Source organism: Callionymus lyra, chromosome 6 (genome assembly GCF_982586985.1).
Source record: "Callionymus lyra chromosome 6, fCalLyr1.hap1.1, whole genome shotgun sequence".
Classification (NCBI taxonomy): domain Eukaryota; kingdom Metazoa; phylum Chordata; class Actinopteri; order Syngnathiformes; family Callionymidae; genus Callionymus; species Callionymus lyra.
In genome coordinates, this window is record NC_141823.1 from 30,288,903 (window position 1) to 30,316,428 (window position 27,526).

At 39.1% G+C, this 27,526-nt stretch overlaps 1 protein-coding gene across 1 annotated transcript; it reads left to right on the top strand.

Annotated features, from left to right (window-relative positions):
• Positions 1-449: 449 nt before the first annotated feature.
• adgra1a (adhesion G protein-coupled receptor A1a) lies at positions 450-27,526 on the top strand. Its single transcript, XM_087792709.1, has 7 exons — positions 450-466; positions 691-884; positions 12,377-12,504; positions 14,962-15,085; positions 20,268-20,419; positions 23,428-23,523; positions 23,650-27,526. Exons 2-7 carry the CDS (start codon positions 882-884, stop codon positions 25,067-25,069), a joined length of 1,923 nt encoding a protein of 640 aa, XP_087648835.1. The 5' UTR covers positions 450-466; positions 691-881; the 3' UTR covers positions 25,070-27,526.

The window sequence follows — 27,526 nt, forward strand, 5'->3', positions numbered from 1 at the left end:
ACATATTTCAAGCACAATGAACATATATTTTCCACAGAGCAAGTTCCATACATAGAAAGTCGTGAGCCTATGAATAACAATATATCTTCTGAAGGTTTGAGTTTTAATCTATTGTTGCTGCAAAGAATGAACGTTCATAAATCTTATTTAATAATAAAACAGTCCCCATATGAGGTCATGCGCCATAAACCCCGCATGACGTTCGTGTTGAATAAAAACAATCCGTTATGTCTCGGAGTTTCCCTCGTCGTCACCTTCATCCTCCTCCTCCTCCTCCCCCTCCTCCTCCTCCTCCTTCTCCTCCTCCTCCTCTTCCTTCCCATCCCCTCCAATTACCCTCCTCCCCCGCCCTCGTCATACGTCACACGCGGCTCTTCGTCACGCACAAACGGAGCCACTATCTTCACTGACCTGGATTATTGTGGCTGTGATTCTGGAGCTGCTGTGAGGAGAGACGTCACCCCAGGTATCCATCCTTTCTTTCTTTTTTTTTTTCTCCCTTAAAATCTGTTTGCGCGTCTCCTGGACCAGAGTCAACTCATGGCGCTGTTGTTCGACTTTTGAGTTTCTCCTCGTGCAACTGTTTGACATCGCGGTCCACAGCCGACACGCGTGGGTTGAGGCGCGTGTCACCAAAGTGTCGAGAAACTTGTTTGGGTATCTGTGCGTTTGTGTGCTGGACCCGAGCAGATGGAGTCAGCGCTGGGAGGAGGAGGAGGAGGAGGATGCGGGTCCGCGCCGCTCCACAACCCGCGGAGCTCCAGGAGGATCTTTGGGCTCCAGTGATGCCCGTCTCTCTCTCCGAACCGACACCGCGATCCGAGCCGCTGCTCATGGACCCACCGAGAGCCGGGTAGAGTTGCACCTGTGAAGCAAGACTAATGGTAAGTTTGTTTTAACAACCGGATTGATGCTTGTGAAAACTTCCGCTTGGAAATCTATATATGTTTTTTAACTATATGGAGTCTTAGTGAAAGCAAGAAAAATGACATGAAATTTACAGAGAAAAATCCTAACTCCACCAGTGGTAGTGACGTCATAAGGTTATACGAATGTAATGGGTTATATTAAAGTCATGGAAAAAGAGAACAGAGAGCAGTTGTGGGTGTTATATTATTTTAATTGAATTTACTTTATTATTTTTGTAGGCTCATATGTAAGTCATAGTCATCAATTAATAGCTTTAATTAAAAAATGCACAATTTAATACAGTTTGACCTGTGAATTGTGATACTGATACCTGTTATCTTAAGTTTTGTTGATTTGTATGTATTAATTATTATTTAAAAAATGAGTTCGCTTTGAGCGGTTTCCTTGTTAACAAGTCATTTCATCGGGTGAAATTTGATGAAATGACTTTCAATTCTTAATTGGCACAGAAGGTATTGTAATGTGAGATGCTTTTAATAATCTTCTGGTAATAAAAAATAGTACATGTACACAGAATGCAACATCATGTTATCTTGTTATTTCTAATACAGTTTTTAAGGGATGTTTAATCAGAAAAATGTGCTTAACTTAGAGCAGTATTTTTGATGTGTTCAGGTTCTACTTCATGCATGCTCTGGCCTCTAACATGTACGGCTGTGGGTTACCGTCCTGGGGCTCGGGCTCAGTGTTGGGAAAAGATGAATGCACTTGTTACCCAGCAGGGGCAGTATGGCCTCATCTGTGAAGCCCCTCAACTCCACCTCATCCTCAGTGTTGACGAAAGGTTGCGTTTGCACTGAGGGTTGAAAGCTCATCATCAAGATCAGTCGTCATGGAAAATCCACAAATACATCATTAAGGTGCATCTCAGAACATTGTGTAATGCAACATGGAAGCACATTATAAGTGAGAGCTGGCGATATATACCCCAAAAAATATTTCATGATATATTTTCTCACATGGTTCGATATCGATTATTCTTAATTTGTTTCAAAACATTGTTTGTAAAATGTCAGTTTTTCAAGCATGTATCAGGAAAACTATAGAAAGTAGAATTATTTTTATTTTATTTTCACATTAAACAAATGACAAAGCTAGGCCGCAGGAAATAATCTCCTCCCATCAAAATTAAAGTTTAAAAAGTGAAATGTAATAATAATTATATAAGAAAACTTTCCCGCCCTTTAATAGGAACAAATCAAGAAGCAGTTTGACGAAGAAACAAGAAAGCAAACTTGTTTATCAAGAGCAGACGTGTTGAGAGTGTGTCAGATACTGGACACAGTGACTGTGGTCCAGGGCGGGGGGGGGGGGCGTGTCCAATGGATAAACGGGTCAAGATCGACTCGGAATTTTGCACGATAAACAATCAAAAACAATTATTCGCTCAGCGCTTATTTGTAATCACAAACATTTGAATAGAATCAACTAAGAGGACCAGGTTCAATCATTTATATTAAATATTCATGCATAGTTCCAATATTGTGTCAGAGACTCCTTAAATGAAAATATAAAACACTACATATACACTTTACATAAGCTACACAACCTCCAGAGAGTTGTAGATTAAAAAAGACGCACACATTATGATGACAATGAAATCATGTCGGCCTCATCACCAAGTGTGAAGTGTGTAGACTGTCTGACAGTGTTGCTCTGTCACAGCACCATGTGTGTGTCATCCTAGTGTGTAGTTATAAACACACACTCAGACTGACGCTTTAACATCAAGTACCTTTTTTTTGTTTTATATCAAAGATTCTATTTCTGGCAGCTTTAACTCAGATTATTTGACTGTTTTTAGACGTGTTTGTGCGCAGGTGACATCTGCTCATGTCATGGGACGTTCATCCTCAGTCCTCATGTGAAGTTATTTCAGTTGTGTTACGATGTGGGAGTTTCAGGCAGACTGTCTTTGAACCACACTCATATGTTTCAACTGTTTTGCTTTTGATCGAGGAGTGCCGACAAGAATTAGAATTTCAATTTGGGTAACAAGAAACACAAAAAATATCCTGTGAAATGTAGAGCTATTCTACTGTATACACCAGGCTAGCTGGGACACTAAGTCTTCCGTCATCGGGGCGAAGCTATTGTTTATCTCGGTCTGTGGGGCATAACCAGGCTGGTTCTGGTAGAGGACGAACTGCATCATCTTACTAATAATAGTTTGCAATTTCAAGCTGGTCATCCATTTAATTCCCCCAAAGGGAAAACCAAGATATTCTCAGGACTCTCTTCAAAGGATTCCTCTCAGTAGCTGACCTCCCCTGGGAGACATCTTATCCTCAGTTCAACTGAGTTTGTAGCTCAATGTGGTTTCAAATTATTTTGTTTCAAGTATGTACCTGTGAAAAATACTTTTCTGGATGAAGTAATCTTTTCGAAGAGGTGCCCCTCTACCAACACCATTGAATGTATTCTGATAACCACAATGTTCTCTTGTAATTTGGATCAAACAAATATAAATTCTTCCTTGATATTCACTGTAAGTGTAGCAGTGCAAGTTCAAGCTGGACATATTTATAGATCATGTTAAATATTTATATGGATACTAGTAAAGGCGACTCACATTTTTGTTTGTAACAGAACCGTAAATACCCAGAGGATACATTGTACAGTCAAAGAGAGAAGATGTATTCAATGTTTTGCTCAGTCTCCATTAATATTTAACTAAATTGATAAAAAGAAATTCTTGCATGTGAGACAAAAAACACAGCCGTCACACCTGCTATTACAACAATTTTATATGCATTAAATACATATATAATATTGAAATGATTACCTTTCTATTTACAATATCAACTCAATGATTTTCATTTCTTTTACCAAATTAACAATTACAATTAACAGAACTTACTTTGTTCTTTTATTGAAGGCTTATTATTATTGGTTTAAATAATATTTATTGGGAAGACCAATACCCCATCTATCCAGTTACCTTACAGTGCTAACACCAGTGCCATCCTGTGATTTATATATCTGTTTTTATCAATTAAAACTATCCTAAACGTTACAGCCAATCACCGGCAGCGTTATCTTAAACTCATGATTAACGACTTGTTACTGAAATTTGGCACTAAAAACAGAATGTTTTTAAACTAAGTATGACCGAAGCAGTTCAGTCGGTGCCTCAAAGTCTTTTTGATAACACATTCATTATTTGTGGGTGAATGGCCCACAGGCCAGGACAAATTGCTTCATGGGACACAAGTAGATCTTAAACTCTGAGTGTTGAGCTGGATGGTGTGATATTTTGTATTCAGTTTTAAGTTGAGCTGGATGGTGTCATATTGTGTATTTAGTTTTAAGTTGAGCTAGGTATAGAAATGTGGTTCTTTTGTGACACTGACCAAAATGCATTGGCAGTACTAGAGTATGGAAAAATGCTTCGTCTTAGGGTGCTAAGTTCTTGATACCTACACGTGATCAAAACTTCATAAACTTATCTTGTTACCATGGCAGTGAACATCAGATAAATGTGTCAAGTGTTCTTTTGCACTGGAATGGATTTTTTTTTTTTTTTTTTTCTGCATGAATACAGCTTGGAATGGAAATCTACATAAGCTGAATATATATATATTTCCAAATACCTTTATTTTTTTATGTAAAGAAAATTATGTAAATGTTTGTGTGGCATACAAAAGTGGATACATTAAAAAGAAAAGGAGTATAATAAATTAAAAGAAAAACAAAAAACAGAGATAGTAAAAGAAAGAAGGAATCACAAGAAAAGAAAAGAAGGATAATTAAATAAAAGTGTAGTCAAAATGAAATAAAATGAGAATAAAGTAAAAAAAAAAAACTATATCAAATCTTCCCTTCCCAACTGTAGGCAGTTGTTAATATAAATTCATGAAAAATAGTGATACCAAAACACACTAAAACTGGACTGAAGCTGGAATAATTTTACTCATTTTTGGTACTTTGTACCCGGGTTAATTTATCTTTTAAATCTGGTATCGTAAAAAAAAGTATCGTTCAGGAAGCGATATCAATGTGAAAGTATTGGTATCAGTGCCGGTTTCGAAAATGTTTTATCCATACCCATCCATAGTTTCATATACATTGTATATATATATATATACAAATATGTGTGGATTCCCGAAGTAGTTGATGCTATAAATTAGTTCTTCACTTTATCTGAAAGCGTATTTTCAAAGGGGCAGATTTCGAATTTTTTACAATTCATAAAAGTGAATTGTTTACATTTATGAATGTAAATGTCCCTCAGACAGCGTTTAATTACATTGTGTGCGTGCTTTTTAGACAAGACTTGTTGCCTTGTTTTGTGTCATCATTAATATTGCAGCAGTGAACAACATACCAGCGAGGTTTGGCCTGAGGGGCTTTAATTGGTAACCATAGAAACCCAGGATGTGTTTCGTATCAGGAGTAAAGAAGAAAGCTGGTTCGCTCAAAGCCACAAAATAGTGAAGGAAAGAAGTTGATGAGTAAATCCTCTGACGTGACATCGGCTCTCTTCACTGGTAAAGTGGGGTGTGAACCTCACAGATCTCGCTCGCGAGTCGCTGCTAGTGTAATTTTTTTTTCTCACTTTATGGGATCTGGGAAGGATTTAATCAGTCATGCTAGGTCTAATAGATGGCTTGTTCAGCAGAGCGTGGCGAGAGAGCATGCTGTCCCAGGGAGCGATGAGAGGAAGAAGACATGACAGTGTCTCTAAAATTCAAAGTCTCGGGACACAAAGGGAAAAGCGAGTTGACGCTGTCGTAGAGACGGAGCTGGCTTAGCTTGTGATTGCTGCCTCCGCAAGAATCTTCACTTTGAATTACGCCCATGCAGGAGTGTGTTCCAGTGGAGTAGAAGGGAGGGCGCTAACACTTTGAACGCACTTTTTTATTTTGCTTGGAACACTCGTGCTGTCCAGGAGAAACACGTCAACGGGTGTACGTGAGTCACTAGTTCTCAGGCTCCACCGCGGCTCGTTCTACTCGCCTCCGTCAGCAGAACCCGTCGTCACCAGAACTCCATTCATCATTCATCACCGTCCTACATGCTCACGTGGTGTTCTTCATGGGTCATTGGAAAATGTGTTAGTGGGACATTCAGGGTTTTGACTTCCGGTCTCAAAAACCACATCAGTGTGTGGAAAATCGGGGTCATAAGTCACTTCAAAATGTGGAGAAATAGAAATTGTCTTAAGTTAAATCAGGATTTTAGTTATCAAAATGTCATTCCTAACCTGCCATTATTTACATTAAAATATGGGAGCATTTGTCTACTGAGGAGCCCTAAACATACATTGAAATATAAAATATATATATATAAAAATTGATCCTATTATCTCCTCTTATTTTACATAAACTCACTTTTTAGTTCTTAGTTCTTTAGTTGTTCCGCTGCCGAAAGTATACCCAAAAATCACTTTCTTTAATAAATAATATCCACAAAGGTTAAATCTAAAATAGGCTCTAACTTGAGCAACAAAAAAAAACAGAACACAGGAGACAAGGGAACTGCTGGACCCTGGACGAACTGAAAAGAGAAAAAAAGGTATTTAAAAATGGTCAAATCAGGAACAATCACTGGAACATCCTAAGGTTCAGATAGTGATGGGAGTAGAGCCAAACCTTGTTAGAAGTCACGATCAACTGGCGATCTCTACCAGCTTCGAAGCTCCTATAGAAGGGTTAGAAACCACCACGAAGGGATCTAACCAAATTAAAACACATTGTACAAGAATCATGATGTAAGCCACTGTGAAATAACTAAATGTGAGGAATTTTCCACATCATAAAACTTATTTTACACTTGCTTTAGTATTTTTTTTTTATTCATTCATTCATTCATTTTCTTTACGGCTTAATCGCTAATGAAGTTTGCAGGGGAGCTGGAGCCTATCCCAGATTCTAGGGGCAAGAGGCAGGGGACACCCTGGAGAGGACGTCTGTCTGTCGCAGGGCACACAAAGACAGACAACCATTCACACACACACTCATACCTATGTACAATTTCCCCAAGTTTACAATCAACCTCTTTATGTTTTTGGACTGTGGGAGGAAACCAGAGTTAACCCACGCAACACGGGAGAACATACACACTCCACAGAGAAAAGGTCACGAGTTGACTCCCTTCCGACCTGGAAGAGAACTGGCAACTTTCTTGCTGTGAGGCGATCATGATAACACTGCGCCACTTTTGCATTTGTTCTTCTAATTCAATTTGTTTTAAATGATATCCAGAAAAGGATAAAAAAAGAAAACCCACATCCATTAATTAAACAAATTTAAATGTTTTGCTCTGTAATAAAAACTTCAGTGAAGTGTTGAGCCCATTGATTTCTCCACCATAGCAGTAGAAAGAGATCAAGCAATTGTTTATACGTGCAATTATTTTCCCACTTCTTTCCCCCTTAAATCAGTGTCTATTTTCTGAACAACAGCAAAAATAATGCCAGAAGGCTGCATGAGTATCTGCTTATGTGAACGTGTGTGTGTTTGTGTGTGTGCGTGTGTGTGTGTGTGTGTGTGTGTGTGTGTGGGAGAGAGAGAGAGGTGTGTGTGCAGACATCTCCTGCAGCTGCGTTTTCTTGTGTTGTGTCGACGGGAGCATGCACTGGTGTCAGCAACAATATTTACCATAATAGCCATGTTTTCAAGCATTTAGGTGGTGGTGGTGCAACTGCCCTGAAACTAAAGGATGTTACCAATAAAGATTTTAAAGAGTAGTGAAAAAAAGCTTATTTAACTATAGTGCCTGGAATTTTTATAATTTTGGGAATGGAACAAATGTCAATAAAAATAAGAGATCCATATGTGCCTCAACATTATCTCGAGCGTGCTCCTTTATTCCCACATCAAAATGCTAATCTTTATAATGCGGTCTATATGCAGTTGCTGTGACATGCAGGGGATGGGAACAGATCTCAGTGACATGTGTGTTGACATAGTAAGAGTGTCGTTTTAATCGTTTAGGTCCGAATCCACCTCTTGACTCGGTTAAGTGCTGTAGGATCATGATGTGACAGATGTGTCGGAGGAGCTAATCTATTTATTTTATTTTAAATTATTCTCAGATTTTGTCTCATTTCGACCCACTGTTGTGATGTAAATGTCTCAGGGAGCTTGTCTATCAGTTTAACTCTTTTGTTATATCTGGGTCAAGGTGAACGTCCTCCCTGGCTTCCTGAATTACATATGCAGTGGCGGAGGTTGTTCACCTTGACCAAGAGACAAGGGATTCCACAAACACATTTGTTTTAGGGCCTATGGGTCACCTTGACCCTGAGATAACAAACCATAAATGCACTTTGAGACATTTTCGATAGCCGGATTTTCAGTGCATCCATGGTTTAAAGCCCAACTGCACTTAGGACTGATACTTTGAACAATAGAACAAATACACTAATTGGAAATACTCTGGAAGAAGGATTGGCCAAAGAGACGAGGAGATCAGAGTCAACTGGATGGCTTGGTTTTAATCGAAGTTACATGTCTCAAAAAAATACGGATTTATTAAGCAATGCTGAAGAAACATCAGCTTTTTCAAAATCAAGGGCTATCTGAAGTCACATCACAGAACCACATATCCAATCTCTTGGTGTACCTGACAGAAAAAGAAACCTGGGCTCGCTCATCTTTTGGAGACATTGAATAATGGGCTCTTTGGTGAAAATAGTCGCTCTAGGTCAGAGTGATTTTGGTCAAATAACTCTAGATATTCCACAACAATACTAATAGTTCTCAAAATGTTAACATGTTGATTTATTTCAAAAAAATGGTAAACAACACATTTCCACCTCCAATGATGAAGTGGCAAGTCAAGAAACTATAAATGAGTGGACCTGGTACAGTTATACTTTTTTAATCTTTGGAAACAGGTGGACACAATAAGTTGGGCACCAATTTATACTCAGGAAAAATGATTGGATTGCTACGATGGTAGGCATATACTTTGTGACTCCTGTCCAACTGACTCATTTATCTATTCTTATTTTATTTTATTATCCATTTATATTAAAAGGAGAAATTTATTGTAGGACTAATATTCAGAATATATCACTTTCTAAGGTCCGGATTTAAACTGCCTACTGATGCATTATTTCCCCACACTGAAACATTCACGTGACTCCAAAAATATCTGTCACATGTAGTCCACCGTGATATGTCAGCTTGAGGTCATGCAGATGAATATTTCAATGTGAGCACAACTTGCCATGTCTACCTGTGGCTTTCTTGGTGTTTTTTGCATTTTATAAACAACCATATTTTAACATTTTAACACATCTCAGGTACAAAGTTGTGAATCCCACTATATTGGCATTAATATGACACAGAAACAAACTTAAGAGAAATTCAAAATCAACTTTTTCAACTGTAACTCAAACAGAGATTAAAATGTTTTTAACTGTGTATTGTTTTGATTGTTAAAGTGCTTTGTGTCCCTGGTCTAGAAATGCACTTTACAAATAACCTTTACTAACTTACTTTCATATAGAAGGTACACAACATGTTTCCCATTTTGCTTAATAAAACAGTATTTTTATATTTTATGATACACTATTTTGTGCAAATGAGACTTTCTGATTGGTGTAGCTGTAAGATTGCACTTGCTTACATGTTTCCTTTTATGTTAAATATTTTATGTCAATGGGGTAGAACGTTATTGTGTGGCTCACTTATCAAGAGAAAGTAAAGCATCTGCTGTATTTAGTTTCTTGCATCTTACATCACGTTTTACTGTGGAGAAGATTTACTAAAGGCATTTCATTTTGTACAGTTACTTCCAATGCAAATGTCCTTCCGTTTATTAGCATGTCGGAGATTGTTGAGGCACATTTGAACGTGTTTTGTTTTAGCGGCTTCCGTGTCTCCTCTCACCCCGTCAGAGAGGCAGACAGAACGTGGCCGTGAGGAAACAGGCCGTTGTGCCCAAACAGACAACACTTGCCCACATAGAGATGAACTGCTGAAATGCTTCACTTTGCATCGGCTTACTCTGAATTTACATTTCAGGAGACACTGGAATTCAACTACAGCGTATTACATGTTTAATGACATGCACCTAGTTATTTTGGGAGGCTGATGTCAGTGCAGAACCGTGCACGATCCTCCCGCCTGAAATGAGGTCAAACTGGAGCTGTTTGTTGAAAGTGAAGCCACTTCAAGCTTAGGCTTCAAAAGTTTAATTAAAGAAACAATCGATGTGAAAAGTAAAGTTTGAAATTTCAAAGACCTGAAGATGTGTTTCTAATCTAGATGGCTGGGTAGTCTGGTCTTTATTATGCAAGCCAAGTCGTCCTTCAAACACTAACAATCAAGCTGTTTCTTCTCCTTGTCAATTTCAAATGATGCTATCTAATCCCTCTATCTCAGCTGGAATTAAAGTGATAGTTCACCCAAAATTCAAACTTCACTCATTTTCTACTTACCCTCATGTTGACTAAGGGTTGGAATTATTTTCATCCTTTCATTTTTAGAGATGTATGCAAAAATGTTTGTTCATTTTAATGCAGAACTGGAGCTCATATGGTCTTTGTCTACATCTTCCTCCCAAAAGACACTTAAAAAACCCGAATACCTCTGTGGTGCTCAGATCGCATACCGTCATTTGTCAACACTGGAAGAGCTTGTGAAAAAAAGGTTAAAATATAGACTTATTACATTTCTAAAATTCACAGATCCCTGCTGAAAGTCATGTCCCTGCAGCCGAATTTGAAATAATGTGAACCAATAAATGGCTTTGAGGTGTTTTTATTTGAAGTAAGGATAAATAACGTTGTTAGCAATAAGCTAAGACTACTTTGTAAAGAAGTATTTCAATTGTTTATGATTTACATGAACCACATCTACAACTAGTGCTAATAGCAAACAGAAAAATAACTTGAGGTTTTCTAAGCCATCATTGGCAAAAGTGTCTTTGCTCCGTGCATCTGGAGTGGGAACTTTCTGTTTTTTTAAATTTAAATTAAATTAAAACTTTTTTTGGTCAACTGGCCCTCATTTGGAACAATGGATAGATGACTACATTTTGTTAGCGCACAATTCTTTTTTAAAGGATGCGCAGGTCTCACTCTCATCACTTCAATATAAATCACTATAAAATGTTAATTCCTCCTCTAATTCACATCCCACCTGTGGGGCATAGCCACTAATAACATTTAACATCACACCTTCAATTTCAAGCATTAGACTCATCAGTCTATCTGACATTTTTTACACTTCCAGGACATTCCTAACAAACTCCTCTTTTAGGATAGCTTCTACACCATTTCTCTTCATAGCAATACCATAGTAGTACAGGCTTTTCCTTGATTTTCTGGAACTCCTGTTCTGTTATCAGTTTTATCTTGATCTTTAAAGTATATACTTTATTGAATATTGTTTTGATTGTTTAAGCGCTTTGTGACCCTGGTCTGGAAAAGCGCTATACAAATAATTATTACCTACTTACTTATAAACCTGCACCTAAGCTTCTCCCCTTTCTACCTTTCCACCTGGTCTCCTGGACACACAGTATCTCCACCTTCCTGCTCTGCATCATCTCAACCAACTCTCCTTTTCCTGTCATCGTCCCAATATTCAAAATCCCTGCTCTCTTTACTGGCATATAATTGGTGTCTTTCATAATTGTAACATGATAGATTGGTATTGAGGGGTTGATCAGGTCTGGTGATATGAAGTTTCCTCAAAGCCATTTTCATTTGGTTGTAGTGATTGTTGGCGTCATTTAACCCGTCACATCAACTGCACGGTTTTCATTTTATGGGATTTGGTCAACTACTTTTTGTCCCCTGGCACCTGTTCTTAAGATGAGGCAATATGTTTCGGAAGAATGGAGCTCAATCTTGGCGGAAGAATATTTTAGGCTTAAAATATATTTGTCCTAAAGATATACATAGTTAAATATGATTTAGATTGTGTTGTTTATTAATGTTTAGCTTAGGAATTGTTGTTTTAGTTAATTGAAGATGTGAAATTAATATCCTTGGACAAGAGAAGTAACCAAGTGGATGCAAGTCATTCTATTAAGATTCAACACCCACAAGCCTTTGTAATGTAATCAAGTTGTGAAAAATCGAGTCATCATTTGTCATGTCTTCATTCACACTAGTGTGTTGTTCCATCATTAGACAAGTTAGCGTAGCGGTGAGTCATGGTGAAGATCTGATGACATTCTAAAAAAAAAGTTTTTCATCACATTTGAAACCACTTGTTAGTGGTTTATTAGCCTTCAGTTTGCTTTTGCAATACACTGGTTACTAGTCCAACATCCCTCTGAAATGTTCTTGGACAGTAAATCATCGTAGGCGCTGACAAAAGGAGCAGATTGTACATTTGCAACACCATCTGGGAAATTATCTTTGACTTCAAATGAGCGTTATTATCTTGTGTATTGTTTTTTTGTTTTGTTGGTTGCGCTTCAGAAAATGACAAGATTATAGAAAAATACTGTCAGTAATTTCACTGCTGTGTGTTTGCAGGATCTAAAGAAAGTACTGTCCTTCCCTCCGTACCCTGGAGACTACCTGCATCCAGTGGTCTACGCATGCACGGCGGTCATGCTGCTCTGCCTGCTGGTCTCTATTATGACGTATATTATCCACCACAGGTAGGACTCAGTCAATGAAAGTTAAAAAATTACTGATGCTGTGTCATCAATCGTGACTTACTGCAGGCATTTGTGACAAACGTATCTCATTAAGCAAATCACTTTAGGCCTTGAGTCAATCCAAATCTTCTCCCGAGAGTTGAAACTGTAATAAATATTAAAGTAGATTATCTACAAGTCTGACTCAGTCTATCTCAGCACCATCTATCATAGGCATTGCTACAGATAAATGGAACCTTTGTGGCATTTGATGGTTTTGGTGTCATTTTCCTTTATTCATTTTTTGGTTTAAAATATAAACGTTTAACATGTAGTCAAAAATATATCATTATAAGCAGCTCAAACAGAACTCACTGGGCAGAGTGCCTCATACATGCAGTCTTATGCACTCAACATTTACCCCCAAAATTATACTGACAAAACAGTAACTCAATCTGTTACAATTAACAAAATCAGGCGCCACAATTATAGTTAAAAAATATATATATATAAGGTACTAAAGCCAAAGAAGGATTTTATTTTTCTGCATTGAAACGTTTGAAAAGCACATTTTTATAAATAGAAGTAACCAATTAATGATTTGTATGAATCAATGGATGAAGCATGAATCAAGAAGAGATTAGTCAGACACCATCATATGTTGGTATAACAGTGCCTTCGAGCAGAGGACTCAAACCTTAGCTGCCTTCTGACGAGCCAGCACTTTGCAGGATGATCGTCCTCCACCCTCCAGCCACTCATGTCTCTTTGCTTTACAAGAACCTTCGCTGATCTAATAGTGTGCAACCAGGTAAATGAAAGAGGTCAACTGTGGGCTTGGCCTTGAGGATGCATTTTATTTATTTAAGGTTTAGGTTTTATCCAATACAAGTGTCAATTAAACATGTACTTTAAAAATAGTCTCAGCTCAGAAATTGGCCAGAACATGATTTTAAATATGTTGGTTTTATAAACACATTGAGCTTTCAAGACGAGTCATTCTTGTATAGCAGGCGACTCCTCAAAACTACTGTGAAATGATGTTGTACAGGTCCCTTTTTCTTTGAACTGTATTGATATTTCAAAAGATTAGAATATTTTGGGAATGAGATCAGGCTTATATGTTCACATGGGCAATTTTTTGCTGGTATGAAAGCTGATCGGCTTTTTATTTTAAATTTAAGTCTACTTATTCAGTACAGGCCAAAAGATTGGACATACCTTCTGGGCTCATTCAATGTTTTTGCAATTTCCCAGACTGACTGATCTCAATTTCTTAAAATAATGATGGCCACTCATTTCTCTTTACTTAGCTGATTGGTTCGTTCCATAAAATGAATTATGAGGTTGTCCATTAGGGCTGTATCTGCCTGGTTTCTGCACGACACAACTAATGGTCATAAACCAATTCATAAGGCAGATAATTCCAGTGACCCTGAAAAGACATACCTGAGAAGTAAAAACAACTTCAGGTGACTATATTTTGAATGTCATCAAAAGTCTGCATTGCAGTCACCAGAGAAAAAAGGTGGCTACTTTTTGATAGTGAGAACTGAACCTTTGGCCCGTACTGAACGTCATGAAGAGTTGTCCCAGAAGATCTTGTAATAAACCACGGAACAAAATATAATATCACCTTCAAACAGTTTCCTCTGATTTAACGTTTATATTCATAATCAATTGCGTGGGCAATAAAGTATATTTTCTTAAATCACTGATCCTGATATGACTATTTAAAAACACATGTCATTTAGACGAAGAAAGGGAACATAAAACCAAAGCTGAAATAAAGCACCAAAATCTGTTTTACTTTTTGGTCTAGTTAACTACTGTTAATGTCAGAACCAGTGCCATTACGGCACGATGCCTGCTTATTTATTAAATGGAGGAATGAAGATCAGTCTTTGCTTCACTGGTTCTTCTGCCTGTGCTTCTTCAAGTCTGACGAATAGAACCGGCTGAATTTTTCTTCCTTCACACGGCAACTGCCTTTAACATCTTGACTGTGCAGCATCCACAGGGATTCAGTTTGGATCAATAGTTGAGTTCAGTTAAGACACTTGTTTCCTCCGTTTTAGATTCCATTTTCAATTTTTTATTGTCCCCTTGCTGCTTCTTTAGCGACTTTTGGTGCTCAGGAGGGGTTGATCGGTAATTTGCTAAAAAATGAGACACTTTAAAAAAAAAACGCGTGGCGTGTTTTCTGACTGAGCAGCTCCATCTGTGATTAAAATATGATTACAAGACAGATTAGGGTCCCCTTCTTAAAGGTGTGATGGAGGAATTATATCCACATCTAAAGATCACAAACAATGCTCAAGAGCTAAAACAAAATCTTATCTTACCATCGACAAAATAATTGACTGAACTAACAGATAGATAAATAGCAAATCAAAGCAATATACGTTGAACGTTAAACTAACAGTGGTTTTTAATGTTATTTACAACAATATTCTGTCTGTTAAATTCTGCCTGCAGGGTGGTCCGCATCAGCAGGAACGGCTGGCACACGCTCGTCAACTTCCTCTTCCACACGGGGATGACATTTGGAATATTTGCTGGCGGCGTCAATCAGATCGACTTCCCCTTTGTGTGTCAAATTGTAAGTTGTTTTCTTTGTACTTACACCCACTGTCCGAATCTTCAGTGTTATGTTAATTGGTTATTATTGGCTGCTTCACTGAGCCAAAATCCTGTCCTGAATGGTTTTCCTCTGATTACTATGAGTGAAAAATGTACGAGTGTCAGGAGAGTTTGTGTTTTGAAGTTTTTGTCATTGAAGTTATTTATTTACTTTATTAGGTGTTTGACAGCAGGAAAAAAGAAAGGCAAAAAAAAAGATGCTCATTCAAGTACATACTAGTTGAATACAACCAAATATTTCATTTTCACAGCCTGTTATAAAGTTTAAAATATATGTGCTGTCAGTCACCCTAACTGGCTCCAAACAACCATGGCGAGGATAGACAATCTCACTTTTTTAACGTGATGGAGGGATCGAGAAGAGAAAAGAAACCATAAATATAATATAACTAAAGATGGTAAAGAAACTTTTCTTCGACTGGCTAAAGGAGAGTCTCCTATTGCTCTTTAACGCTTGATTAAAAACAAACTTCACTCTCTCTCGTGTCGACCAAAGGTTGGGATTATTTTAGTTATATGTTCCTTTTTCGAGTTATAGGCAAAAATGTACTTCTTCAAGTGCTTCATCTTGGACGAAGACAACTGAGCTCCAGTCGCTACATTAAAATGAAAATGCATTTGCCTATAACTCTTTGTTATTACCTATAAAAAGGTACAGATTAATTAATTATTGAATTAAAATAATTAATCTAAAAAATAATCCCAACCCGGAGTCGACATGAGGGTGAGCAGAAAATAAATGAAATTAGAATTTGGGGTGAATTTACCCTTTAAGCTCCGAACAGATTCTAAAACAGAGAATCATGTCGACACTTAACATCTGTATTCATCGCCCGTTCATGAAGTTTGTGATGATTCACTTCGGCTCAGCGAACGTCTCACAGAGGTGGTGACATCTGCAGTGACATCATAGAAGGTTGCTAGGCTACACTGTCTGGGGAACAAAGGACCAGTTGCTAGGTTGTTGTGTTATTAAGGATGATGAATTTGGGGGTAGGGAGGAGGGCTTCTGGCTCGCTCCACCGGCAAGACCTCTAGTTAAGGTTCCGTCAGAATCTCAGTCAGGCTTTAATAAAGACCTCAGGAGGCATCAGCTCAGCTCACATCATGCCTCTGGTCGCCGTCTGAACAGTCAAAACATCAGAAAATAAAAACAGTAGATTAATGTAGCTGCGTTTCCTTCGTTCTGCTTTGATGATAAAGCAAAACAGCATATTCTATTATTCAGTCATTAAAGAGATGTGTTTGTATAAGTGAAGAACAAAGTGACCTCTGTACGTCTACTGAGCACACAGCAGCAGTCAACACAAACGTCATTGTAGATAAGGCTAAGCTCCTGTGGGAATCCCTGCCACCACGACAAACATATTAGCAGCTTATCAAGTGCATTTTAATTACCTGCATATCATATTTTAATTATGTACTTGATTTATTAAAAGTCTTTTGACTAGTTCAGGTCGCATGAGGGCATATGTGATATGTGAAGACGCACTATAGCTTCTATTCAGCAAAAAATGCGGACAGTGTATTTGCCTTTGGTGGGGGGTTCTGGGAATCCTGTCCTGGGGTAGGGGGACGTGTGGTTATTTTCTGGGTCTCTGGGTGGTCTCATGATGCGTGTTTGGTTCCCGGTTCTCGGTTTCCCTAATGGGGATCTGGATCTGACACTAGGAGGCTCTACCTTTGAAACAATGTTCTGGGTTGAGGGTTCTCCGCCCACAGCACGTGGGCTATCCTCTGGTTAGCTGCCGCCCTGCTTATGGTGGGGTTTGGCTGCAGGTGCCTGGTGAATCTGGTGCTCATCAGGGTTGCTGACGTGGTTTCCTTCTTACAGCTTCATGTGAAGGTTGTGCTGTGATGGGACACCCTTCATCTGGCGGTCTGCAGATCTTGTTTCCTGGGTGGTTGCCCCCACTGTACTGTGTTTGCTCCCGCATGCCCCTTGAAACAATTCTGCTCATGGTGTTTCACCTCTGTGCACTGCTGCACGCTTTCATAGTGTTATAATTGATGTATTACCTATCGTTGAGAACTGAATTGAGATGCATGAGTAACAAGAAAAGCCAACCTTTGGGATGATCAAGTCATTGCTGAAGTCATGAAGTTTTCTTGCAAGTATTCCAAACTCTGAAGAAATCCTTCTTGTTCAGTCAATCTTTTGAAAATGACGTGGCTATTGATGATCTGAGATTGACCATCCTCTCCTTTTATTTGACTTTTATCTTAAGGGTTCTTGAAACATTTAATGTAGATTTAGTTTGTTTTTCATATAAACATTATATTTATGTCAGTGTGAACAGTTTTCATTCCGCAATAGAAGCCCTTTATAAATTCTGTTGGAATATTACTTTTTGTTTTTAATTCCCCGGTGAATCTTATGCACATGTGGACTGTTGTTCAAAGCAGTTTTGGTGACCCAACAATTGCATCACTGCCTTTCTCGGTCGACGTGGTTCTATTGGCTTTTTCAGTCTGTGACCTTTGGCGCTCATTGGATCAGTCGACATGTGAATTGGCATGAGTGAGAATGATTACTGTTTATGCTCAAGCTTTGGCCATGGATCACTTAGGGAACGCTCAGCTGGTTGTAACATTGGGATGTCCCTGATTAAACCTCATGCCAGTAAATAGATGACAAATACAGCTGCTGCTGCAACTGAAGCAAATTCAGCAAACATAGCTGTTGTGGCTTTTGATACGGACATTTGACCGTCACCAATACAGCATTGCATAACCAATAGCATTATTTTTCTCCACAATTCAGTACAATGTACATCTTAAATGTGAATAAACAGTAAATAATCACATTAGCTTCTTTGTATTAAAATTCAATAAAATGTGTCAATGTTACATTTAAAATGTCTCTCTTAATTTAAATGGAAATTTGGTTAAAAAGTTCACCACTAAAGAAGTCAAAAATAATTAAAAAGGCAGAACAATAATGCAACGCTGTGTTTTCATTCATCAGACTGCTTCTAACTTAATATATTAAGATGAACTGATGAGGTTTCATGCCACACTGTCGTTTTAAAAGGCCATGGTCTCTCTTGCTCTAAACCAGTAATTCAACTAAACTACTCATTTTTAAACCGAGATCACCAGCTACTCATCTCTTAAAACCACAACACTTTATTGTGTCACGTCACTAACCATACAGTAGTGAAAATGATAGTGAATATATGTTTCACATTGTCTTACTGATATAGCTATTTTTGTTCTTAAGTTAAAAAGGATGTGGCTTAAGGTAATGGGGGTTCTATGAATGGCGCCATCTTGTGGTATTGTGTTGGACGAAACAGTAACTTTTTAGTGAGGACTGGCCAACTTGGCCTGCGGAAACCACACACCCACATCACCTACGAAAATCTCATCGCTACACTAGCCGCGCAGAGAAATACGAAATACAAACAGAATTGGCGATGAAGGGCAGCACTGGTGGAGTCCAACGCTCGCAAGAAAGGAATCTGATTTCTTACCAAATATACGGACGAGACAGAAGAGTCTGTGTTAACTGGTTTGCTTCCTGAGCACCACCCCCGGTATACCCTCAGGTCCACTTTACAACATCATGCTAAAATATATTTACAGAGATTCAAATATGGGTTTATTTGCAACATATAAAAATAAAGTTCAAATTTAGACGTTAAGCTTATCCGGGGTCGGAATGGGTTCGGGTAGAAGCTTCAGCAGTCTGAAAGAGATCCAATTACCTTCCCAGGAAACCAGCTAAGAGACACAGCCTTTCCAGTGTGTCCCGGGTCACCCTTATGGACTCGGATGCCAAAACCACCTCACCTGACTCCCCTCAACACTGCGGAGTAGAAGCTATACTACGAGCCTCAATCGGACGGCTGTGCTTCTCAACCTTTCTCTATGGGTGAGCCTAGCCACCCTGCGGAGAAAATGAATGTTGGCCACTTGCACTGGGGATCTTTTTATTTTCGTCACTAACCGCCACTTATGACCATGATTAAACGGTTAATCGCCAGCTTTGTCTTCGGTTTAGCTCTCTTTCTATTAGCATAGATGGATGCTGCGAGTACAATCCGCATGGCAAACTCTATACCATTCTTCCCTGACTCTAAGAACCTATGTAACCTGTACACCAGACTGAGATGCATGGACTCAGATATGGAGTTTCTGATGCTTCACACTCACCCAACTAGAGCTCAAGGTCATGGCCTTATAAAGCCTTAACTACCATGTCATCGGCAAGAGTTTATGAAGTTAATAAAATTTCAATGAGAGTGTCATCTCAATGGGATCAATAAAGTGCAGTCTAAGTCTAAGTCTAAACCAAATGCACTGCTGACCAATGCATCATTAATATGTTGGTTATCGCTGCGCTATATTAAACTGAATCATTTGTTTTGCATGCCAACATTCAACATGGGTACGGTACAGTGAGCAGATCAACATGTATGTTCCACCACCACATGCCTCTGTGCTGTGTTTGTTTCCTCCTCTTATCAAGCTTCTTTGAAGCGCATCACGGAACCATCAGGTCTAATGTCAGCCATCGTGTATTTACAATCCCTTTGAGAAGTCTCACCTTATGCACTGCAGTAAATTGAGAGGAAATATCTGTTGCTGTTTCCATGGAGATAATTATTGTCCTTGCTCATGTTGAGGAAGAGAGAAGCGGTTTCACTCTCGAACTTCGCTTCAGGCTCAAATGTCCAAACTAATAGAAATCATTATATGCACCTCAGCTGATGTTGTAAATGGCATTATAGTTTTAAATGTCAATAATGGAACGCTGCAGTCGACCTCATTTTCTCATTGTTGCTGTATGGAATACTGGATGATGTTTCTGCATGGAGCAGCAGATACAGACTCCAGGAAAAAGACGTGGTGATGTGGAATGGTCTTTCTGGAACAAGTGAACTCATTCTGCATCAGAGATCAGGCTGCTGAACTGGACGTCACATGATTTAGGGTACTCTATGAGGAAAGGTGTTCACTGGATGGCATGTAATGCTTTGACATGTTGAAATAATGACCCTGTGGCGTGTGTACGCAGGCACACAGTGACAAGACTGAACACAAAATTAGTTCATAATAGACCGTGGCTTATGTAACAGTGATCTGTCGACTTCAATTGCTCAAATTAGATGAACTAATAAATCCTCTGTGTGCAGGTTGGCGTTGGGATTCACTATGCTTCTCTGTCCACGATGCTGTGGCTAACGTTTATGGCCCGAAACCTCTGTAAAGATGTTTGCAAAGACCCCATGCAGTCTCACGACAACTGCGGTCCAGCTCAGACTCGCAGGAAACCCACCATCTTCAGGTAAGATTGGTTAAGCGTTATGGTTATGGGTCCAGGACTGATTTGAAGTGCGATTGATTTGTGAGTCATCTAAGGGAAAATCAATAGGAGGATTCAATCATTTTACCAACTCAGATCTTTCACTTTTGTCACAGAGCTTTGATTTAGTTTGTATTTTGACCTCTGCCGATGAAGTTTCCTGTTGGCTGATGTGTGTCCGTTGGTAAAATAACTTATTATAACTGTTAATGGAACACTTCCATGAGGATCTAAGAAGACTTTTTCTGTTTTTTTAAGTTTAAAAGTAAAAGCAATAGTTACTGCCATCAATACGATTCCAATTGTCAAAAAAGGTATTCGGTTTTATAGATGAAATGAATGAAGGGCAATAACAGTGGGTTAATAAAGACAACATAAGTAGACATGTTTGGATGCTCTTCAGTTCATATCATCAGTTACTATGTCCACATGATTTGAGTTCGCTCAGCAAGCTTCAGTCACTCGGCATCCTTACCTAATCATGAGTGATTATTTTTAAGGGTGGGGGTGGTTGGTAAAAAGGTTAACATTAAGTAAACTGTACCTTAATTATAATAAAGTACAATTAAATGTATAATTTGTAGGTAACATTATGTAGATTTGCCATGAAGCTATAGTTACAAAGTTGCATCTCACTCTGTGTTCTGTCGGTGTTTAAACAGTTCATATTTGCGAGGTAATACTAGATGTAATTACCTCTTTCAGCTAGGTCATGTGATCGTCCTGTTTGTTTATCTTTTTGTAGTGGTTTCTGAAAGGCTTTTTCAGTACACCTCGGGAGTCATCTACCTCAGTCAGAGGGGGTTATGGCCTATTATTATTTCTCTATTATTGCCCCATTTCTATCTGATTTTTACTGTATTTATGAGTATTACTATTATTTGATTAGGTATTTTGTGATGCAATTATAAATTTAAACTAAAAACAAAATCATTGTGTTTATGTTCAGCATAGATACTTTTTTAGCATTTGAATTATTACTGTTGCTGTTCAAACACACACAGTGAATAAAGAACTTAATAAAAGGAGCATGTGCAGCAGCTCACTTTCTCAGCAGCAAGTGACAAACTCTTCAAAAGATCTGTCGATCCAGATGGTAATTTAAAACACCTTAAACGTCAGTCATCTCTTCGCTCTTCTTTATCAACATTTGCATTTCATTAAATATTGTTCATTACTTTATTTGTTGTTTTGATAAACGACAGACAACCACTACCTTATACTATATATTGAAAATTAAATGTGTGGAAGTATTCTTCTCTGCTACATAAAATAATCAACAAAAATAATAAAAATGATTTCAAAATGTTGTTGCGTTAACAATATTGGCATCAGGTAATAACATTTAAATCAATTTTCGACAAATTCATTTTTCAGCCGCAGAGTTCCAGAATCCAATTTAAAGTTCTATCAAAGTAACTCTTCACCTGTACCCATTCACTGCATATGGTTCACAGCTGGATCTGAGTCTCTGGAGCAGAATATGAAAGAGAGCATGACAACTCAGACTGGAGGTGAAGAAAGTTACAGTTATTTTGCCTGGAAAGCAAATCCGGTTGTCCCATTACCTCAAACTCATAGTGGTCCTGAGGTGTTCAGCGACATCAGTCATGCCAGGTCATCCAGAAAGACGAAGATATAGATGATAGGAACAACAACTATTAATATATTCCCATGCGTGGCAACCTTCAGTGAGGACGTGAGCTGCCAGGGTGCTGCTGAGCAAGTCACCCCCAGCGACAGTCAGGGTAGTGCCTGCTTTGTGAGGGTCGAGGTCAGCAACTGGAGGATCGGCCTGGTGGGGTTTCTTAGCATCAAACAGACAGGAGGAACAACATGGAGGTGTCGATGATTTGGAGATGGGGGAGCAGAAAAGCTATTAACATTAATAGGGATGTGTAACGATAAATAATGGAATAATGGTAGAAACCAGCTCAAAGTGAAACTCTCATTCCGTTGCTTAATTTCAGCTATGATAATATTTTCTCCAACTAAACTTTTATTTTTTCTGCCAAAGTTACAAATATTCAACATGTATTGAAAAAAATGTAGCTATTTAAGTGATCGCAGCACTACATTACTTGCCTTGCAAATTACATAGAGATTGTTAAAAAGGCAAACAGACAAGAGTAGCAGCAAATAAATCAGAAAACAGTTCAAATGTTAAGCTGTTTCAAAAGAGGTTTATCATTTTACCCTTATTTTTACCAGTTACCAGTTGAATATTTATCATTATGAAACACTGCACCTCTCCTTCATTCCGTCATGCATGATAAACCTAAACTATCAGAGCAGGGGTGTTCGACTCAAGCACACAAGAGCCAGAATATTTTTGACAATAAATATTTAACAAACTGTTTCAGGAAGTATGACTCTGATGATGTTGTGTTTTTATTTTTGGTGGCTAAATTCATCCTCAAAGTATCTTATCATTTCCCAAACAAATGTATTCCCTTCTACATGTTTTATTGTTATTTAAAGTCCATGTATAGTATTGGTCATATCTGTTTCTTATCTTATCTTGAGCAAACCTATGAGAAAACCATCTGGCAGGCCACTTAAAATGACATGTCGGTCAAGATTTTGTCCCCGGGCCTTGCGTTGGCACGTTTTTCGTTAGAGGTTGTCATGTTACAGCTTAAACATACACAATTCACCATGAAATACATGATTAAGTAGTCATTTAGAAGCCACAGATATTACATTTTATATTGTATTTGGTGGGAAATGCACTTGAGTGACAGATATGAAAAGGTAATAATATTATATAATATTATGACACATTCAAACTATACACACTGTGCTAGTCCAACACAATACTTTTCTCATCAAGTAAGTTGCTGATGATCAACAGACTAGCTTCAAAATTCCAGTTGTTGTTGAATGAACATGAATAACATGAAACAATGTATTTCTGCTTTAAAGTCCATTCTTTCTGTTTATCTGCTAAATATTGAATTGTTCTTCCATGTGCTTTTGATCTTGTACAGGTTTTATCTGGTAAGCAACGGAGTGCCTCTCATCATTGTTGGAGTGACTGCAGCGTTTGGTTTGGACAACTATGGCAGCCGAAGTGAAGCTTTATAGTAAGTAGATCAATTATTAAAGGACATGGTTTGTTGCAAACAAAGATAACAGTTAAAATGAAGACCATAGTATAAAGAATAGTCAGCAACAGTTGAAAAAATGTTTCTATTTTGTCTTCCTTGCAGTTGCTGGATGGCATGGGAACCAAGCCTGGGAGGGTTCTACGCGCCCGTCAGCCTGTTGATCGTCATCATGTGTGTGTACTTTTTGTGCACATATATCCAGCTGAAGCGTCACCGCGAGAGGAAGTACGAGTTGCGGATTCTGACGGAGGAGCAACAGCAGCTTTCGTCCAGCGAGCCGGGCCAGCCGTACCACATCGACACCGGGGGTCCTTCTGCGACAGACTGCCCACATTTCGGTGTGTCCGTGCTGGGAAATGAACACTCGTTTAAGTCTCAGCTCCGGGCCACAGCCTTCACCCTGTTTCTGTTCCTGTCCACCTGGGCGTTGGGGGCGCTGGCTGTTTCGCTGGGCCATTTTCTCGATATGATCTTCAGCTGTCTCTATGGAGCCTTCTGTGTCACTCTGGGGCTCTTCCTTCTCATCCAGCACTGTGCCAAACGTGATGATGTGTGGCACCGTTGGTGGGCCTGCTGCCCGTCCAGATCCAAGAAGGGCGACGCAAATGAGAATGGACACGGCCAGAGGCAGGAGCTGCACCAGCCGCACTGCCACCTGAACTCACCCTGCGCTGGCAAACCTCTGCTGCTCTCCCCCCAGATCGGACAGAAAATCGCGACGTCTTCACAGACTCTCACGCCCAGTCATGCGGGTCCGTGCTGCGTGGCCGTGATGAGTCCCGTGGCCACATCCCCGATATCACCTCTCACTGAGTCAATGCCTTCACCTCATATCCAGCTGCTTCCCAATGATCTCCCTCGACCCACTCTGCCACTGCAAAGCTGCCTTATAGACAGAACCAAATCCCGCTCCTTTAACCGACCACGGCCCTGCCTACAGGACTATCGCTCACATCTGGCCTCCACTAGTATGGACAGCTCTCGCCTCGACAGCCCTTCTGCTGCACATTATTATGAAGGCATTCCAATGATCTCCAACAGCCCTCACCCGGACCTCCAGATCCCATGTCCCAGCCCTCACTTGGAAAAGCAGCTACCTTCCTGTCACAGCCTCCAACGTCAGACCTCCTGTCACAGCGTGCAAGACTCATTGGCATCCTGTCACAGCCTCCTTATGCCTTCTCATGGGGTTCGCTCTTGCCAGTGGCCCATGTACAGCTCAGTCGACCACTCCTCCAATCTCAGTTGCTCGGAAAAACCTGACCCTTACAACCTCCAATACCAGTCCGACGTAGAGTCCTACAACTGCATGACAAAGACCCTCCGTCGAGAAAAGGATACTCTCACTGTCGAACCAGACCAAAAATGCTTCCCGAGAAATACACTGCCTCGACAGCACGCCACCATTAACAGGCGAGCGACCATCGGGCGTAACAGGAGCCTTCAAGATGAAGGTCTGTTTGGGTCGGACACGACTGTAAACGTAAGGACTGGACCTTGGAAGAATGAAACCAGTGTATAGTTGCAACAGCTTCCTGTCCTGTACATAAATGACCCAGTGGTTTTGCTCTAGTTGCCCTCAGCTTTATCCTGAAACCAAACCTTGAGCTTCCTGTGTATTGATCTTTCAGAAGCCTTTATATTATCCTGGACCCTGATGTTTTTATTGATCGTCACCAATCATATTTATGAAAACATTTGACTCCCCCTTGTTGTTTGAAGATGCAATCAGTGGTGACAAGCTGTCGAGGCAAGAGGTGGCAGTGAGTGTCCTGCTCACCACCACCAGGTCATTTGGATTCTGCTGTCAGCACTAGTTGATCAAACCTGCTGCTCAGCACTGACACATACAGGTTGCCTGTTCTTCTAGCAGCAACAGGACAACAGAGTTTAACCCAGAGACTTAAAAACCTATTCATGAACAGCAAAGGCAAAACTGATTGCACTTTCAAACGCTTTTATCGGAAAACGTATTGTACGTTTGAGACATCGTTATCCACGTCTACTTTATAAATATGAGCGGTGACACACATGACAGCACAATCTGTGTGTGCATGTGTGTTTAGTGCCACATGGGATGAACGTGCATGAGTCTGTACATACAAATGTGTTTGTGCTTCATGTCTTCTTTAGTCATGTGCTTTCATGCTGTCAAGTGGTTTTAATCTCCGGAGGGATTTTCAATGTATGCTGCTGAAGTCCAAGACTCTCATCTGAGAAGTATTGCACGAGTTAGTCTCTTGCTTTCCTCCATCTGGTGAAGCAGTTGTCAGTTAAGTCAGTTAATGTACTGCTGTTTGCCATTTATGATAAAAAAAAAAGTTTTATTTTACCCAATTTAACTTAAGATATGATCTTTGAATTTGGCGGGCAAGCAAATACTCGATAACTCACTTCCTCACCAACGTCTCTTGGGTGTTTAACGTCTAAATTGACAAAAGATAATCGTGCCAAACTAACATGTGGAATAAAGCTGATCGTATTGAAATATAGTTCTTTTTCACCTAATATCAAGTTATTTCATCTTTAAAAAACCACAGTTTACAAATCACAGTGGGATAGTGTGATAGAAACAGTCTGAATAACGAATGTGACCCAGATCACTCAAACACAATACAGAGTGACGAATATTCAAGATAAATATGGAGTAGTGATGGTCATTTTTCTCTGAACTGTTTTCCTTTGTTTTGAAAAACTGTTCTAATGAAACATCACATTATTTTTAAGCTCATGGCGACACCTACTGACCGCTAAACAACATGCTTCTGCTTCATGAAGCTTCACCAGCCCTAATATTGATCAAATAATATTTAATCATCTTTCCGTTCCCCGGATTTCCTGAAATAAGCAATTATTTATGAAGCAGTTTGAGAAACACTTTGGATCATTCAGCAGATTTAAATGGATTGGTAACCTTTGAATTTGTAGAATACTGTATATAATATTGTCCTTTGTCTATTTGGCTCAATTTAGCAGGTATAAAAACACAGAGTTGTTATGGTGTTTGGATTTAAATTAAAAAAGAAGATTATATACCCACATACAAAAGCATTAATCTTCCCACTGACCTTATTCAGGTTTTTCTTTTTCTTCTCTTTAATTAAATCGCCTTGAACACAATTTAAGCCATTCATGACGTTGTGTCGAAAAGTAACAGTGAGCATTGATGTGGAAACTGATTGGCCTTGTTTCATTCCGTCTAGATGTTGTGTGTTCCCCTCCTACAGCCATTTCTTCGTAAATGTTACAGCCATATTTAATGAGCGACATGATATATGCACTTCTTACACTGGGTGGTTTGTTTTCAGAGAAAGTGGCGTTGAGTGCACAGTGAACACAGACACTTCGAGTGCTGCTGGACCTTATGAGATTTCACCAAAACAAACTTATGCAGCATCTAAAAGTTAAACGTCTTTTGTATTTTGTAAAATGTAGAAGAAATTGCCTCAAACTATGATGCCAGTTTCTGCCATGTTTGAATTGTGTAACAGAATTTAGAAAAAACTTCTTCCAATGTTGAAATATCTTTTTTCCAATAATTTGACTTTTTTACTGGAGTGAAACACCTTCTACACTAAATGCCATATTTTAAACTAAATCAAATCTATATATATATATATATTTTCTCTCTGGTAAATTAAAATATATTTAGAGTTTATTCTGTGTCACACAATATGTACTATATTAAGTATTTTAAGCACTGACTTAAATGTCATGGGTTTGATTATCCGCGATGCTCGCCCTCACATTGACGACTGTGTAGCTGTGACGTGTCGATGTGTGCGACATCATTTTGCCTCCAGGTTGTTCCTCGACATCTTCACTCTTTGAGGCAGAGATGAGCTTAATGAGGCATTTGAAAACCTCACATATATCCTACACTTCCTTCGTGACTCTTCCGACACGACACCGTGTGTAACAGAGAACCAACTTGAGCACTGTGTTGTCCGCACCGCAAATAAAAGCTTATTGTCATAAA

Coding starts and splice junctions, on each gene's coding strand:
- adgra1a (XM_087792709.1), top strand. Junction 12,505..14,961: donor ACGTATATTATCCACCACAG/GTAGGACTCAGT, acceptor TTCTGCCTGCAG/GGTGGTCCGCATCAGCAGGA. Junction 15,086..20,267: donor TCCCCTTTGTGTGTCAAATT/GTAAGTTGTTTT, acceptor CTCTGTGTGCAG/GTTGGCGTTGGGATTCACTA.